This window comes from Petaurus breviceps, unplaced genomic scaffold (assembly GCF_028583685.1).
Source record: "Petaurus breviceps papuanus isolate PSGF00001 unplaced genomic scaffold, PetGlider_PUasm1.0 90195, whole genome shotgun sequence".
Lineage (NCBI taxonomy): Eukaryota > Metazoa > Chordata > Mammalia > Diprotodontia > Petauridae > Petaurus > Petaurus breviceps.
In genome coordinates, this window is record NW_027187192.1 from 200,276 (window position 1) to 217,996 (window position 17,721).

A 17,721-nucleotide genomic window follows, 5' to 3' on the forward strand; every position below is an offset into this window, starting at 1 on the left:
TACACTATGTATATGTTTGCTATTATTATTTGGTCTTTGCTTGAAAATTCATTGAAGGGGTAGGGAATCTACTTCCCAAAGCAGTCCTATTTGACTTAAAATAAGACCTTGGATCTTTTTCAGATATATTGTTAGCTCACCCTGCCTTCATCATTTGTGAAGTTAATCCTTGAACCCAAATTTAAGACATTTACATCTATCACCATTAAATTTCATCTTGTTCAATATGGTCCAACACTAACTCTAGCCTACTGAGATCCTACCCTTTGATTCAGTCATACCATTACTAAGTCACACTTCTAACAGAAAGAGGAAAAGGACCCAAATGTGCAAAATATTTACAACAGCTCTTTCCATAACAGCCCCACATTTGAAATCAATTAAGTGCCCACCTCTTGACTAAGAGGTGACGGACTTAAAATGCAGAATGAAACACTTTTTGACCATAATCAATGGAGGAATATTTTTGCTTGACTTAAGCATGTTATGAGAGTTTTTTTCTTTTATTTTTCGATGGGAGAGGGGGAGTAAGAAAGAAACAATATGAATATTTTAAAGGAAATTTTATATATGCAAAAACCAAGGCCCCAAACATAATGTTTGGCAAAACGTGGAAAAATTAAATTAAATAAATATGTCAATGACCTGGAAATTTAGTATCATAGGACAGATCTGGTCATTTCAATACCACAATCCCGTTAAGGAAGTGGTCATTCAGCAAGGATGACTATCAAAATCCTTAAAATATTTGTCAAGGATCAGGCTATGGTATATTCATTAAAAGATATGATAATTTTTAAAGTATGAGCATATCATCAGATACAAGCATTTAAATATCTGAACATTCAAACTAAAGGTTCTATTTTATAAGGGATAGCTCTCTGAAAAGGGATGTTGGGAATGACACGGGTAATTTTTATGTCAATAAAAATCTTATAAAAAAATAACAAAAGATGGAAAAAGTCAAGGTCACAAGGGCTGTGGAAAGACCAATACACTAGTCTAATTGAGCAGAATTGTGGAATGGCCAAAAACCATTCTGAACTATGCTTTAAAAAAAGATTAAAATACCAGTATCTTTTTACCTAACAACCATTTACTAAGACAGAAGAGGTGATACTATCAGAGATGTAGAATGAGCTATGCATTTCCACACAGCACCCCAGTATGCATTTGTTTTCCTGTCTCAAAGAAGGGCTTCCTATTGGGGAAGAAGAGTAAAGCACTGGGACGTCTAGGTGGGGCAGTGAGTAAAGCGCCAGCCAGCCCTGGAGTCAGGAGGACTTGAGCTCAAATCCAGCCTCAGACACTTAACACAAAAAAACTAGCCACGGTAACCTTGGGCAAGTTACTTAACCCCAACTGCCCTCCAAAAGGCAAAAAAAAAAAAGCAATGAGTGACTAAGAAGGGTCTCTGTAAAGAGTTCAGTTCTTAGGGGCAGCTAGGTGGCACAGTGAGTAAGAGCACCGCCCCGGAGCTCGGAGGACCCAGATGGGTTCCGGCCTCTCAGATACTTAACACCCACACAAAATAACTGGCCTGTGACCTTGGGCAAGTCACTTAACCCCAATTGCTTTAAAACAAACAAAGAGTAAATCACTGTGGGAGACGAGTTGGTGAGTTGTGATTGAAATGTGCCCAAAAGGCAAGAAAAGAGCACAAGTAACACATTTTAAAAAGTACACAAAACAGAACAGGGGGAAGTTTAGAAGGGAATTCAAATAGGCAGGTCAGCTTTGAGGACATATTAACATATACTTAAAACCAACAAATAAAACCTCACAATTTCATACATGATTCTTTTTCTTTTCTTTGTATATGCTAATGTTTGTGTTTCTTGATGTTTACAAAGTTCCCAATAAAAGAAAAAAATTATATTTTCTTTAAGAAGCAGAGAGAACACTCCCCAAGTGAGCAGCTCTCATCTCACTGGACTAGCACTATAATTATACCTTAGATTGAAGAATATTTTGATGAAGACAGAACGATCACCTCTCACTGTCTAGGTGTATGTTCCAGTGCCCCATTTGGGTATCGTCCAAGCACAAGCACCAAGCAAACACTATCATAAACAACTACAGCTATAAAAGGGTATCTTAACTGAATGCTGTTAGAGTCGATAAGATGTCACATCTTTCCCTACCCTCAAAGCACAGAAGCTTCCTCTCCAGATCGGGGCCTACCTGAGACGTCGGCGGGGGTCAGATGGTGTTCCAGTGCGGCGGGCAGTGCCATAATCAGGCATCATGCCATAGTCCAGGTCATCATAGCCCATGCTACGCTGGTCATCTTCCAAGCCGTAAGGTTCTGGATGGAAGCGATGCAGATCCACACTGCTTCCACCCACTCGAACTTGGGGTTGAGGCCCATAGACATCTTGCCGACTTGGAGCCCGATATCCCTCCATACTGGGACGGTAGCGCTCCTCAATCCGTGTCACCCGGGACAGGCTCCCATAGTTGTCACTGCCCCCGGGGTAGCCATCCTCATAGTGACGGCTATAGCCATCTGGGGGATAATGGAAGTTCCTGGGGAGAGTGGCGGTGCCTGCCTGCCCCACATAAGGGCCAGGCCCCCCATTGCCATTCTTGCGGAAGTCACGGCCCAGGGTTTGGATATAATTGTTAGAAACTGAGGAGCCGTCCACAGGAAGCCCATCTGGTCCCACTGGGACTGGCTGGACCGTCCGTGTTGTCACGGTCTTTACTACTTTCTTGACCTTGAAAAGCAGAGGAGACAGCCAATGAAATAAATTAAGTGAAGGGAGCCTGTGACACACTGAGGCTCCTGCCTTGCAAGTGAATGAGACCACTCAAGTAATAGCTCTAGCTAAGAGAAGAGGCATCCTGGACCTGTGTTTCCCACCTTTTCTCTTCATTATCCACAAAATTTTCCCAATGTTTCACTTTCCTCAATACAACAATCCAATACTCTTTCATCCACTTTGGCAAGTGCCCAAAAACCTAGCAGTAAATCTTCCCCCATCCTTCCCAGGTCTTTTTGAAGTGCCAACTCACCGTGGTCTCTGTTCGGCGAGTGGTCCCATCATCAGAAGTTTCCACAGAAACAACGGACATTGCTCCCTCAGGATCCTCTTCCGTGTAGGTCTCCACAATTGGTCCTGGTTCCTGCATCCTGGGGATGGTGCTATACAGAAGGTGACTGTGGTCCTGTAATAAATAACGAGGGGAAAGTTATTATGATATGGCCCAAGTGAATACTGACATTAGAGAACCCAGCAAGAAGAGAGAACACTCCATAAATTCCAAAATGTTTAGGACAGTGGTGCTTAAATGTGGTTTCTTAGAATCTCCTCCCCTTCCTGGGCAGTCAAGCCATCCTGACCCCTGACTGATAAAGAGCTCTTCTGAGTGACCAACCCACACATCAGATCTAACCCCTACTTCAGGGAGCTCAAGTGATTGGCTCCAAGCTCACTGTCACAGAGAAGCAGCTAGTGTTCTAGAGCAAAAGTAAAATTCTACAGTAAAGTAATATTTTGACTGGAGGACACTGATTAAAGGCAGTGGAGAGTTCTGCTCACTAAAGTTCATTCTCAATTATTTAGATTTTTGCAAAGTTCACTTAATATCATTGCACCCCAGGGTCTAAGCCAAATTACCAATGTGTTCTCTAACTAAAATGAGAAGGGAAGAAAAGAGCGATGCAGACTATCTAAACTCTAAAGGAATTACCTGGGGTCCGTTGAGTTTCAAATCTGAAAATTTTTGCCTTTCAAGGTCAGCATCGCCCACAAACCGGCCGTTCTGAAATATATACCATAGGAACAGTTTACTCTATTATATGGTCTTCCCATATGCTCTGAAACACAAACATCTCCTTTTATTATGGGACAAGGTCTTAAAGATGATGTTACCACTCAATGTTAACAATATATACTAGTGGCAAACATGTAAGATTTGAATTCAGAAGGCCTGTATTTGAATCCTGGCTCTCTCACTTATTTATCTAATGTGACCCTAGACAAGTCCCTTCCACTTTTCCTCAACTGTAAAATGAAGGGAATTAGACTAAATGACTTCAAAGGTTCATTCCAGCTCTAAATCTATCATTTTTATTATTTGAAGTATTCAAATCTCCTGCTATTTTCACCTCACTGCTAGAAATCAGAACCAAACCTGGGATTCAGGCAGGCCTGGATCTCTGGGACAATGGTGCCTGACAAAAGAGTCTGGAACAGGGAAAATGAACACAAATTCTCAATTTTGAGTGGAAGCCATGAGAATAAGAGAATACTGCTCCTATACCATCCTTACTCCCCAGCCCCGGGGGAAAGACCCATAATGCTCCTTATAGGCAGCGCTTTGAAGAAGCAGAAACAGCACTCTTGCCTACCAGGCATGAAGCAGAATCCAAATTGGTCTTAAAATGGCCACCAATCCCCACAATATCTCCACCACTGGTTTCTAAAACTATTGAACAAACTATGACTCTTTTTCCTAGGTGGTCTTAAACATTTTTTTTTTAAATTGCATGACTCTGCTGCCTAAAAATATATTTGCTAACCCCTCCCCTTCAAGGAACTTCATTCTCTTTTAGCTACAGAATAGAATTTAAAGGATGCTAAAATTCCTTAAGCAAGGACAAAAGACCTGGCCACCTTGGAAGAAGCTCTTATCCCATTATAAACAAGCTTCAGAGAGAGGAAGCAAAACTAGATTTCTTTCAGTGGAGAGGAAGGGTGTGGCTTTTTTTTTTTTTTTAGCCAAGTGAAATTCAAAGAAAAGCCTATACTTATCATCCTGGAATTCCCCGCCATCTCACTGACTTTTACCAGTCCTACATTCCCCTCTACACTTGCATCTTAAATCAACCTCCTTCTTTGTTGCTTAAAAACGAGTCCCAAGTAAAGTGAAAAGAAATTAAGTGGCAAGATGGGGGTCCAGTTAGGTGGTTTCCCAAGGAATCCATCCTCAGATAGAAATCACTAACTGGAGCCCCATCTTGCCATTTACTCTTTTGACACCTCATTACCAAGGATTTTCTTTTCCGGCTGCCTGTGAAACAAAAACAAGTCTCATCACTCCTACCTGTAGCTCTCTCAAGACTTCATAGGGCCTATCCAGTCAGCAACCCCCAGACAACATTTTGTCACATCAGGACCAGGATAAAGAAAGAGAAGACACTTCTCCTTCTGAATACCCTGAGCTGCTAAAGTCATAACACAGACTCGTAGGGCTTCCAAGGCCGCTGGCTCCTGTGGTTAGCAACATGGTATTCGCTTTCTTCCCTTTTCTTTTTACCAGAACAGGAGTAGTCATAACGCTTTCTCACAGACATGAATTACACAGTTAACAAGGAAAGCATGAAGGACCAGCATGAAGTGGGAGGACACAGACCTATCCCTGAGCACAGCGTGTTCCCTGAGGACCAAAGTTAAGCTGCCCAATTTCTCCAACCACTAAGACAATAGCTCCCCCTCTCCCTCTGTACTGTACCCAGAAAGCTCCAGAAGTTAACACCAGAGTGAGAGAAAAATAGATGGTTTCACTGCACCACTCTGAATCGCAAGCTCTACCACTGGTGGCTCTGCAACCCAAGCCAGAAATGTCAACGCAGCAGAACAGGTCAAAAGAAAGGTGCTCACCAAGGATGAATTCACAGTGCTCAAAGCCGCCGCCAGCTTCCCCTAACACTCAGCAGGTACCGACCCAGAAGATGCCTATTCACTGCAGAAGTTTACCATAAAGCACAGGCACCATGGACAGTCCATCCCCATCACAACAGCTTCCTGGGAAGAATCTCAGTTGCTCTGGTGAGCATCTCAAAGTTCTACCTGCCCGTCTAAGGGGATGAGAGGTTACCTGATGCCGGCGGGTGAGGGTGCCGTTGGCCATGATAGAGCTGGCATCCTGTGGCGAGACACGGACACGCTCCAGTTGCGCCGAGACGTGGCGCCGCTCCTCCTCTAATGCCCGGGTCAGCTTCTCAAACTGTGCCTCTTGTTCCTTCACAGAGGCCAAGATGCTGGCGGTCGACTCCACCTCTGAGTCGTCCATGACCCTGAGGGACGGAGCCGCCGCAGGGCAGAGTAAAGGGGAGGTGGATCACAGAGGAAGGAGGGAGATAACCTCCCCCCTCACTTCACACCACTGGGAGGGGTAGGGGAGAAGAAAGAAAAGGTCAGAGGTAAGAAGAAAAGATAGAGATCATCAATCCCAGAGCCTTCAGATATGCACCACAGTATAGCAAGGAAACTACCACCAAGCGTAGAAGCCCATCACCAGTTTCTGGTCAAGCAGGATTCCCCTCTCCTACCAGTTTTCCTCAAGACATAATAATCAAGAACTAGATAGATAAATATGGCTAAGCCACTTATACAGGTGATAGGAAACCAAGATATGGCTAAAAGCTAGTCACTGATGACAGAAAAGTTAGGCTTGTTCCTAGGTGGAAGTTCTGCTGATCTTAGCAGCAGCAAAAAGTTGCAACCCATAAAAACATATACACCATACCACCATCTTTTACCAAGTAAACCTTGTCCTGGAGGCAACCTCTCTCAGGAAGGGATGGATATCTTCTCTTCTGGAACTAGCCTGTTCTAGTCTTTATGATTAGAATTACTGCTGGGGAAGTTAAAAATTCCAAACTAAAATCCCAAAACAGAATTGGAAATCTCTTAAAGTATTTCAATTTCCCAGTAATCAAAAAGGGGTAAGAATCAAAACATCAATTTAGGGTTCTGGTTCTGAATGGATGTTCCTGGATTTGACAGCTTCACATTTAAGGCCAACGTGGCCCTGTCATAACTATTGCTGAGATAAACCAGGAAAACATTAACAAAGAAGGAATGAAAAGTATCCACAGAAAGTTTGTATTAAAAAAAAAAAGCTAAGTTCTGGGAATTTAGGCAGCAGGGGAATGAGCTTTAGAGTTCTGAAACAATTGGTTTGTGACCCTGAAACATCTCAGGTAATTGTCTTCAAAAAACCAAATGAGAAATATTGCCTAAATCCTAATTGCCCAGTTAACACCAGGAAGTCTTGGGAAGATTATTTCATATATCACCATGATTCCTTCCCTGTTCATTCACATCTTGAATGAATCACTAAATATCAATAGACTCTGTAAGATACCTAAATGTAATTGCCACAATAATCAAGACTTTTTGTGTGTTGGGGAGAGAAGGTAGAGATGGAAGAGGGAGGAACATCTATGCCTTTCTTCTCTGTGCTCAAAGAAACATGTTAAGGAAGCCACCCCCAATCATTACTTCAACCCACCAATAGCAAATTGGTTTTTTGGTTAGAAAATCAAGGGGAAAGGGCATTAACAGTGGGGGCCCTAGAGGATCAGTATAAAACTTTGCACCCCAAACACATATCACTGGGAAATAAAGATTGTAAACAAACCCACTCTACCCCCATACCATCTTCTTTTTCCCTCCTTACCCCCCCAAATAGAAAAGTAAAAATCTTATTAAAATACATCTTTTTTAAGTTTCCATACACACCTGTTAAGAAGGGAAGGTCGGATTTGATTGGCTTAACAGAGAACAGCCCAGTCTAGATGCAAAGAGTCATGGAAGAAACATCTCAGCCACCACCAGGGAGGAAGCAGGAAGGAGAAAGCTGCAGAGATAGTGGGGAGCAAGGGAATGGGAAAGAAAATAAATACACCCAATAAATAAACAGTAGGAACAGAGGGAAGTATTAGGAGAAAGAAACCCATAAAAACTGGGTATGGGAAGGGAAGAGGAGCTCTTCACACCAACAGTCCTTGGACTGCCGTTTCCATACACCTTCTGGTTCTACAGCACAAAGATCAGACACCACTTTTGGTGAAACCTGGATTCCAGCCCCATATCAGTCTCCCAATTTGAGTTGCCCACCTGAGAATCTGGAGAGAGTTATAGTGTAGGCAGGAAACTACCTACTTTCTTTCTGCTATGGGCAAACGAAAAGGGAGCTGCTATCAGCAAGTCTTTTCTCTCCTTTCTTTCCTCCCCCCTCCACCCCAAGGTGGAAACTAGAGGGCCCAGTTGTGGCATGCCTACAAAGGTGTTTGAGAAACCAGAGCAATCATGGGGGATGGGGGGGGAGGTGAAGGTAAGACTTGTGGGGACTAGCCTTGCCGAGCCTGGGCCTCTTACCTCAGCTCCTTTTCCCACGCTCCCCAGAGCAAAGCCAACCCTCTAGGACCAGTCTGTGATAGGTCTCCCATTTGCTCAGTTTTACCAGTTCAGGGCGTGCGCATGCAGTCTTCAGCAATCAACCATACCCAGAGGAGTCTGGAGAACAGGTGCCCTGTAAGTTCTTGCTATGCCAAACACACCTGCTCATTCTTCTACCACTCCTACTTCCTTCTTTGAATTCAGTTCCCAAACCCAACAACGTTGCCCATGAATGTCACCTCCTCATTTCTTGTTCCACTTCCTATCCAAACTGAAATCTTACAAATGTCTTTCAACTATGACCAATGTCATCCTCCAGCCTCCTGAAATTTCCTTCATGGCTCTGCTCTTTATGTCTCTTATTTCTGCCTCCAAGGTTGCAACTACCACTCAAAGAAGTGTCTTTAGTATGTATCCTCTCCAAGTCATATTGGCCTCCTTATACTTGAGTGTGCACAGAAGACAAGTCCATCTGAAATCTTCTGATGTGGCCAAAGCATGGATAAGGGCAAGCAGACCAAGTCTAACAAAAACTCTCCTTGCCACTTAGTTCCAACTGGGTCTCAGTTGCATTTCCTACTGACAGCCTCCGCCCTGTAATCTTCCTTTGCTAAGAAAGGCCCAAATCATAACTACCATAGTTCCTACAATGACAACCCTCCCAGCCACAGGGAAAAATTCTTCACCACAGTGCCACAAAAGCTCCCTCCTCTTTCCTTCTACCAGATCTATTCCAACATGGTAAGTAGCAGCAAAAACTACAGATAAGAAAAACTCCATCTAGAACTTCTGGTTCTAAAAACTTAGTTTTTAGTTTAATTTTCACAGGTGAGCCAGGATCAAGGGGGGAGTTAAAATAAGAAAAAACCATTAGGAGCTCAAAGTCCTGAGTTCTAATCCTAGCATAGCCAACTACTTCACAGATGTTCTGTTTTCTGCCAGGAGAATGTTAGCTCCTCAAGGGCAGACTTGATTTGGGGATTTTGTCTCTGCATACTCAGCACCCGGAACAACGCCTGGCACAGAGGGTGCAAGGTATTATATACAAAGGCCTAGTGCAAAGCCAAAAACCCAAACAATTCCTAGCCTAAAGGAGTTTACATCCCATGGTGGGGGTGGGAAGAAATAATATGTATGCAGGCAAACAAATCCAAATGGAGGCAATATGGTGCTGTAAAGGGCCTGTCTTCAAACCAGGGGAGATACATGTCCAAATCTACCTCTGATGCAAGTCATGACCTCTCTGGACAACTCTCTTGGTTTTAAATTGTGGTACAGCTGTCTATCTGCATTGGTTGCAGAGCTTCTTAAACAAATGAAATCTCAGGTCTGGATGACAACAACAAAATACAATAAAAAAATGATTTTGAGAGGGAGAAAGTGCTAATGCTTTGGGGGTAGGGGATCTGGTAGAGAAATGCCTGATCTGTGCTTTAGAGGAAGAAGCTTGAAGTGGAGGTAAGAAAAGAATACCAGATAAGGGGAGCAAATTAGATGGAAAATCTAGAGGAACAAACAGCAGGGCAGTTTTGACTGAAATGGAGAGGTGACAGGGAATAATAGGAAATAAGTTTGGAAAGGTATGTGGGAGCCAGATTGTAGAGGGTTTTAAACGACAGAGGACTTTGTATTTAATCCTAGAGGCAATAGGGAGCCACTGAAGATGTCTATGAATTGGATCCATCAAAAAGAAACAGGACAAATGATTTTTCTACATTCAACCCTGTTAATAACTGGTATCTGCTCATGATAAACTGCAGTATGTAGGAAACTCCTTTAAAAAGCGCCTTTCCTTTCCAGTGATCATAAAACAATTCAGTCTCATTTACATGTAGTCACACTTCTGCTTCTTCCAAGACCACCATACAAAGCTTCATTTCTTTGACTTTTTGAGAATTTCAAATCTAAGGTGGTCCTTAAGAAGAGATGATCACACCAATCACTATACTAAAGCAGGTCCTCTAGGGTAAAATGAATTCCAAAAGCCTTTGCTTTTGATGAGATGGAATGGCTAGGTGGCTAGGCAGCAGTTTGATTTAAGGAGAGCTTGGGGGGTGGGGGGTGGAGAAGGGAGAGGGGGTTTCAGTGGACTGCAATTTCAGTAGGTGTCAGTGTGACATGGCAGCCAAAAAAGTGACTAACTCTTCAGCTGCATTAACAGTGGCTTAGTGTTTGGAACTAAGGAGGTGACTGTCCAGCTCTGCCCTGGTCACACCACATGTCAAGTTTTGTGTTCAGTTCTGGGTATGTTTCAGGAAGGATATTGGTATTATGGAAAAGGGCTAAAAGAGGATCAGTAAGACGCAAGAACTGGGATATTTAGCTTGGTGAAGAAAAGACACAGGGACAATAATCTTCGACCCAAAGACATGATCAAGCACAGTGGAAAGGGTGTTGGACTTGGGGTCAAGAAGACTGGGTTCAAATCCTGACTCTGACATTAGCTGGGTTACATGAGAACAAATCACTTAACTCTCAGTCTGTTTCTTATCTAAAACATGAAGATGATAACTTATTTTAGGGATTATATGAGATAATGCATGTAAAACCTTCAGAGTGCTATTATCAATGTCAACTCTTCTTATTCTACCTCGTCCCAGAGGACAGACCTGGAAACAATGGGTGGTAGTGGAAGAGAAGAAAATTCTCTGTAATTATACCTATCCAAAAGCGGAATGGGCTACCTTCGGAGATAGTGTGTATGTCACAGTGGGATTTTTATTAACGTACAAATTGGACTAAACGGACTCCGGGATGTCTTCTGAGTCAGTGAATAAGGAGTTCTATAAACTTATACTTTTAAAAATCAAGTCACAGTATCAGAACTGAAAATGACATTTCACAGTCAACCTAGTCCAACCAGTCCCTGATCAAGGATCCCCCTCTACAACATCTAACTAGCCGACATCTAGACTTCCCCAAAAGGCCTCAGTTTAAAGAGGGAGAACCCACTACCCCTCCAGAGGTAACACATTCCTCTTTTGGACAATCACAGCCTTGAAAGGGACCTCAGTGCCTAACTAGTTCAATCCCAAGAAACCCTAAATTGTAAAAGAAATCCTAATTGTAAAGAATTTTTTCTTTATATCTAGCCTGAAGTTGTGGCTACAGCTTCCACCCATGGCTCCTAGCTCTGCCCACTGGGACCAAACAGAACACATTTAACCACTCTTTTACTTGATTTTTAGATGTTTAAAAGAGAAGAAGAAACTGAGTCTCTCTTCTTCAAATAAACAACTAATAGTAGGCAAAAATAAAACTCTCTCCTTAAATGTTAATGAGTATATGTGTAAAGCAAACCAGAAAGTGAATTCCCAGTGTCCTGACCTCCCATGTTGTGACTTGTAAGGAATTTTAGAGAAGCATTTAATTACCTAAATTAGTGTTTGCCTCAAAGGTCATGGATGCCATTTTTAATTCTTGGGGAACCCTTAACATACCCAAAAGAAGAGTCATTTTTTTCCCCTACTGCAAAGGAACATAAATCAATACTTTTTTTAAAGAAATCTCAGCAGAGGGGAGGCTAAGTGGCACAGTGAATAGAGCACTGGCCCTGGAGACAGGAGGACCTAAGTTCAAATCCAGCCTCAGACACTTAACACAAAAACTAGCCGTGTGACCTTGGGCAAGTCACTTAACCCCAACTGCCCTCCAAAAAGCAAAAACAAAAAACAACAAAATAAAAGAAATCTCAGCAGAAAGCAACGCTTCCTATTGCAGATGACAATTCTAATTCTACCACCCCAGTTTTGCTAGTTGGATATAGAGAGAAGGGTGCACTATGAAAAGAATTCCAGTATCTCTCTCCCCCCATATTTCACTTTCAATGTCAAACCATCTCCACCAACTCTACCCCTCTGCTATTCCCCTAAAGACATAGTAGATCCATTCTGCCATGACAGCAATAGGAAGGAAATCATGTTCTTTCACTTTTAAACCCCCTTACTAGAGAGCACACTTCTGTAAGACTCAAAAGATTTCCTTTTCCTCTCCAGTTCAGAAGCCTGTATTTGAGAATTGGCCTTTACCTGGGTTTTGGTAGTTTCAACATTTCCCTATGGCTCCGCTCTATTCCAAACCTGGTATCCTTAGGTACCCTTATAGCACTAGTAAGGAAAATGAAAGGATCTTATAGGAAGTAGAGCAAGGGAAGGGTATTTATTGCCCATCAATAATCCTCATGGTTAACTGTAATTATGCAAGCAATCTCTCTAAAGGAAGAAAAACATTCTGAATGGACTGGTGTTGAACATTAAAGACAAGTCTGGAGGAAGGAGGCAGCTGTAAGAATCAAAAGACCAGAATACCAAGGCCCTGGATTGTTCACTAGTTGTGTGATTGTAGACAGCCAATTCACTTAACATCTTTCAGTCTTAACTGTACATCAAAGAAGCTGGTCTGCTGTCTGTGTCCCTTTTAGTAACAACGCCTATGATTCTACAAACACTTTTATTGAGACCCAGACCTCAAAAGGAGAGTGGGATAGTAGTCATGGGTCAACATGACACTTCAATCTGTTCAGTTTTATTATTCTGACCTCTATCAGTCTTTATCAGTGCTCAATCAGTCTTTCTGGTTTAAACCATGACCTACCTGAAAAAAAAAAATAGTGATTTCTATTTTAGAAGATGAAGGTCAGATGGGAATTTCATTTGCTTCCTCCAAGTATCGTGGGGGCCTTTCTAGTCAAAACCATGTACAATGAAAAGGCTGAGAGGTGCTATACCAGCATTGTGGCAAAGCAAGGGTGTGGCTCTCAACTAAAGAGCTGGGGCCGGTTCTGAAAGGCTTCTGAAAGAAAGGAAACCTGCTTCTCCCCAGAGCATGTATGACACACACAGGACTGGTCTAACAAGTCCTTCTGATCTCTCAGGCCTAGCCAACTCACCTCTTCTCCTCCCCCACTCTCCATGTGCCTCTTGAGGGCCCTCCACTTGGAACTGATAACACTGAATTCTCTTAGTCCAGAAAGTCTGAGACACTGTCACCTGCGTCCCTGCTATACCCTTGGCCAAAGGCACCTCACCTAGCCTTATAAGGAAAAGCAGATTTTTAAAAAACTGAGATAAGGAAGGGCCAGAAGGAGGAGGATGTCAGGTTGTGAGGCCAGAGGCGGAAGAGTGACTAAATGCCTTTTCCCTTTCCCAATCAGAGAAATTTGAAGGGGAGAGGAAGTCAGGTACACAGTGGGGAACAAGAAAGCAGAAGAGAAGTGAAAAAGAACCACTTAAATCTTTGTATTTTGCCCTTTTTTTGTTAGTAACTCTTGTTGATGTACCTTTTCAGTTATTTTAGAAGACTGGAAAAGTCAAAATCTTCAAGTTTACAAAGTTTAGCCTTTATTTCCAATCTTCCAGGGATTCATACATTCCAATACTAGAAACAAAGCACATAGAGATCCTATTAACATCTAAGCCCTAAGACTACTGGGACCCAAGAAAAAAACCTTCTGAAGCTCACATTTCTTTCTTTCTTTTTTTTTTTTTTTTTGGGGGGGGGGGGTGAAAAAGAGGCTGCCTACTTACCAAAAGCCCTCCTTTTCCCATCATCTCAAATTTCTTATAATTTAGAGCTATCCTTAAAAGGACAAGGAGGATTTAATTTGCCATGTTACTCATCCCCAAACCTCTGGAAAGAAAGTGGAAGACATTCAGAGTCCCCTTGGACATGCAACAAAGAAAGTGACAAGACAGCCAGGGGAGGAGGGGGATGACACTTTTGTACGGGCAGCAGAAACGAGAACCACTTCCTTAAGGAATGAGAAGGGAAACCTGGCTTACAAAAAGGGCATCATTTCAATGACAGGATGAATAGCAGTAAGTGTATACGCTGGGGGGGAGGGGGGGGGTGTTGTGCTTGGTACTTGGAGAAACAGAGAGGGTAACTACCCAGAGCTAATTTTTCTGAGAAGGCCAAAAGGGAAAAGGCAACAAACCTCAGATTCTGATTATCATCTCAAACACTGGGGCTCTATTTAGGAATAGATTAAACCTTGCTTCACACTCAGATTTTCCCCACTTTGAACAGTGAAAACATAAAGGAACTCCCATGAAGACAGAATGCTGAGGGTAGGAAGGTTAATTGAAAAATATGGTGAAAGGAGAAAAAAAGTGTTAACAGTAAATAATGACATACAAGCCACTTCCACCACTGTTAAACCAGACCCTAAAACAGTTAGCCTGTAAGACAGGTGACTCACTGGTCACCTTCATCTCAACAAGCTAAACCCTGGAGCTACAGCTCTTTTATGACCAGGTCAAAAGAATAAAACTTTGGAGAGTTGGTGTAGGAAGCTAAGAAAAGAAAAAACCAGTGCTGGTCGACAGCAGGACAGAGGGTAGGGATTGTTCCAGAGGTATGTTAACAATCTGCCTCCAGGGCAGCTGTCCTCCTGGGCAGTCAAAGCGGGGTTTGTGTGTGAGAGCTCACGAAACAGCCAGCTTGGCAAGGGGTTTGAAGGCTCAGTCACCCAATATACAATGTGAGAAGTGATAGATGCCTATTCTACAGATGAGGTAGAAAGTAGGCTGAAACAATGATGAAATAAGAGAAGGAAGCCAAATAGTACACTACAGGTGTTGCTTCAGTCTAGACAAAAAAGGGAAAAATTATTTCAAGAAAACTGCAGATGCAGAGCTCTGATCCCTGTCATTTCGGGGTATCGATATAATGTAAATGTCACCCTGACCCAGAAGCGGGGGTCATTCCTGGGAGGAGACTTACTTGGAAAAGTAGCAGCAGAACTTCACTCCTGTCTGCCTGTCCTTGGCAAAGGGTAAATAATCTGAATTTTGAAGATCTTGGCCACTCCGTTCAAGATTTACATTCTTTGCTCCTGAAGCCCCCAAGGAAGCTTAAGCAATGAACATGCTAAATGTCACACAAAAATAGCCATTGGGATGTTTCTATAAGGCATCCTCCTACTTCCTTCTCCCACCCCAAATCTTCCAAAGAGTCATACACCATAAGACACAACTAGAGTCTTACAAACCTTTAAGTATCACAGTATCAACATCTTAACCCTATGGTAAGTGTACTAGAATTAAAAAAACCAAAGATAATGACCAGAATTCACACTCCCCAATCAGAGATGTGCTAGATCCCCATGTCTGAGGCTCCTCGGGCAAACAAAGGCAGCTCTCTTCTCAGCAGGGCTCTAGCGGAGCTGCTCTCTCCAGGGACAAAGGGATTTCACAGGAGAACCACAAAGACATTGCCCCTCTCCCGTCCCCCCACTCCCAGCTTTCTCACTTCCTGTCACAGTAGCACTAGACCACAGTCTCCCAGAAACAAACAAATACAGAGTGCTGGATTCTGGGCTGCAAGCCAGACACATTCCACGGCATCCTGTCTACCAATCACCAGCCAGAGCTCCCACTTTGCCCAGTTCAGTTCCTTATCATGTTCGGGAAAACAACCCTTCTCTCCCTGCCCCAAACCAATGCTACAGATGAAGTGCAGGCCAGTTAGTATCAGGGAAGAAGACGGGGGTGGGGGGGGGGGAGGTTCAGAATTATGGTTACATTGGGGTGATGTGGGTGGGGTGGGGGGGGGGGGTTTAAAAATTCCTCCTTGGCCATCACAGTACTTCCTCACTTTGTAGGCAGCAGGACTCTGGGGAAAAGGCTGCTGCTATACCTCAATTAGATCAACCCAATGGAACCATCATTCTGTACCTCCCCCCACCCCACCCCCAAAAATGAAACCGCCTTTTCCAGTCACCAACATCACCCTGCCCCAAATCTGGCTTATGACTGCAAGACAAATCTTCACTCACCACACAGCCTTTCCTCAATTCCCAAACTGCCCAAAGGAAATTACACACAGAACACAGACAGCCGACACTTTATATGGGGCTATATATGGATAACAGCTTATCACCAGTTGGGGAGCAAAGTCCATTCTAAGTCCAGAAAAAAGTAGAGAAAGCCAATAAAGATGGCTCTCTCAACCACAGTACAAGTAGAAATGTCCCTAGCAGGCAAAAAGGTCAAGATGATTACCTCCAACGATTACCTGATATGCCCACCAGCCTCCCTCCCTCTCACACCACCACCTAACACAATAATCCCCTAATAATCAGAGCGTTGGTTGGATGCCCCTGGTACTGTGGGTTTAGAGTAGCAGAAATGGGAATAGGCTATTTCTAATTCATGACAACAGGAGAAACAATGTCCTTTCCTTTTGCTGCAAAAGCACAGTGCACTGGAAATATGCCCTAAACTTCAGAAGGTCAGGCTATGATTTGATTACTACTAATTCTTACCTCTCCAAAAGTGAGAGGAAGATCACTCTTTTGAATGAGAGCTGTTCTGAAATCCCAAAGGGCTTTGGGTTGCTTTTAGAAAGAGTCTAACTGGGTTTCATTCTTAGCTTCATAATTCCTTGGGTATCCCAGCTCCATCTGCATGGCCTCTCATACCAGTTAACAGACAGCAAACTTCCTCCTCCTTCTGGGCCTGTCTCATAGGTCTGCCAGATGACCGGCCCTAGTCAAAGAGAGGAGTAATATACAGGCAGTTCAACATTTGACAGGAGAAACTGGGAGATTGAGGCCATTATCTATAGCACTGCTGTATCTGCAAAGAAAGGGTTGTGGATAATGGGAAGCCACTTAAAGTCTGAAGACTAGGATAGAAAAAAATATGAAACAGTTCTGTGTTCTGCATATTAAAAATTCTAGTAGCATGTGACTATCCTAGAAAGCAATTACTAAGACCTGGTCATGGCTTACTAAACCACTGTCCCTTGTCACTGACATAGAAGGATACTTCTGACAAGAAACACACAGTGGCATAAACAAAACACAAGGGCTCTCATCTAAAGGTCTACCTTACTCTTGCAACTTTCCTGGTAACTGGAAGGTAAAAAACAATCTCAACTGTGTACCAACACACTCTTTCTCTACAAAGGCACAACCTAAAATAAATGCCAGGACCAATTCAACATCGTTTTGTGGGGTAGCAATACTAAAACAAATGACACTGATAGGGATGTCTATTTCGAGATTCCCTACAAATCTGGGATTGTAGAGGCCAAAACCCTGGGAATTAGACACACCCAAGTCATGCCACCCTCCTCCCAGAATGTTCAGAAAGAGCAGGTGAGACAGAACGAATGACTGCTGAGTCAGAGCTCCACTCAGTCACTAAGAGGCTAGGTCAGAGGGGGAGGAGACCAAGACAGCAAATCTGGTGCAATTCCGCATGACCTCATCAGAAGCCCCAAGTTCTGATTGCATCTCTGTTTGCAGACAGATTTACAAAGACCAACCAAAAAAATAATGAACATGCAATGAAAAGCCATTTGAGAAACCTGAGACATAACAACACAAGATCAAAGTATTCTTGCTTTGCCATCTGACCTCCCATAGCTCAGTTCCAAACAAAGCAAGTAGAAAACTTTTTTGGAAACAGAAAAATTAAAATAGGCATGATGTTTGGCTATACTCTAGACTGCTAGCATTCCCACATGGAGTTCAGAATGCCTGAGAAGAGTTCAATGTCAGAATTACCAGAACCTTGCTAATAACTACACAGCCTTCTGCAAGAGAATAGTGGAGCTGGGCTGATGAGTGCACCAGCTG

At 43.0% G+C, this 17,721-nt stretch overlaps 1 protein-coding gene across 18 annotated transcripts in view; it reads right to left on the reverse strand.

Annotated features, from left to right (window-relative positions):
- The window catches only part of CTNND1 (catenin delta 1), a 52,443-nt gene that overhangs the window by 19,687 nt on the left and 15,035 nt on the right, over positions 1-17,721 (reverse strand). For 5 of the 18 annotated variants that reach the window (XM_069107647.1, XM_069107657.1, XM_069107646.1 and 2 more), the window contains 5 exons: positions 7,476-7,593; positions 5,827-6,114; positions 3,697-3,768; positions 3,019-3,171; positions 2,185-2,720 (listed from right to left, as the gene is read on the reverse strand). In XM_069107647.1, the coding sequence (XP_068963748.1) occupies positions 2,185-2,720; positions 3,019-3,171; positions 3,697-3,768; positions 5,827-6,021 (956 nt within the window). In that variant the 5' untranslated portion in view covers positions 6,022-6,114; positions 7,476-7,593. The remainder of the gene's footprint in view (positions 1-2,184; positions 2,721-3,018; positions 3,172-3,696; positions 3,769-5,826; positions 6,115-7,475; positions 7,594-17,721) is intronic. The other 13 variants (XM_069107656.1, XM_069107651.1, XM_069107655.1 and 10 more) reach the window with 5 other exon arrangements.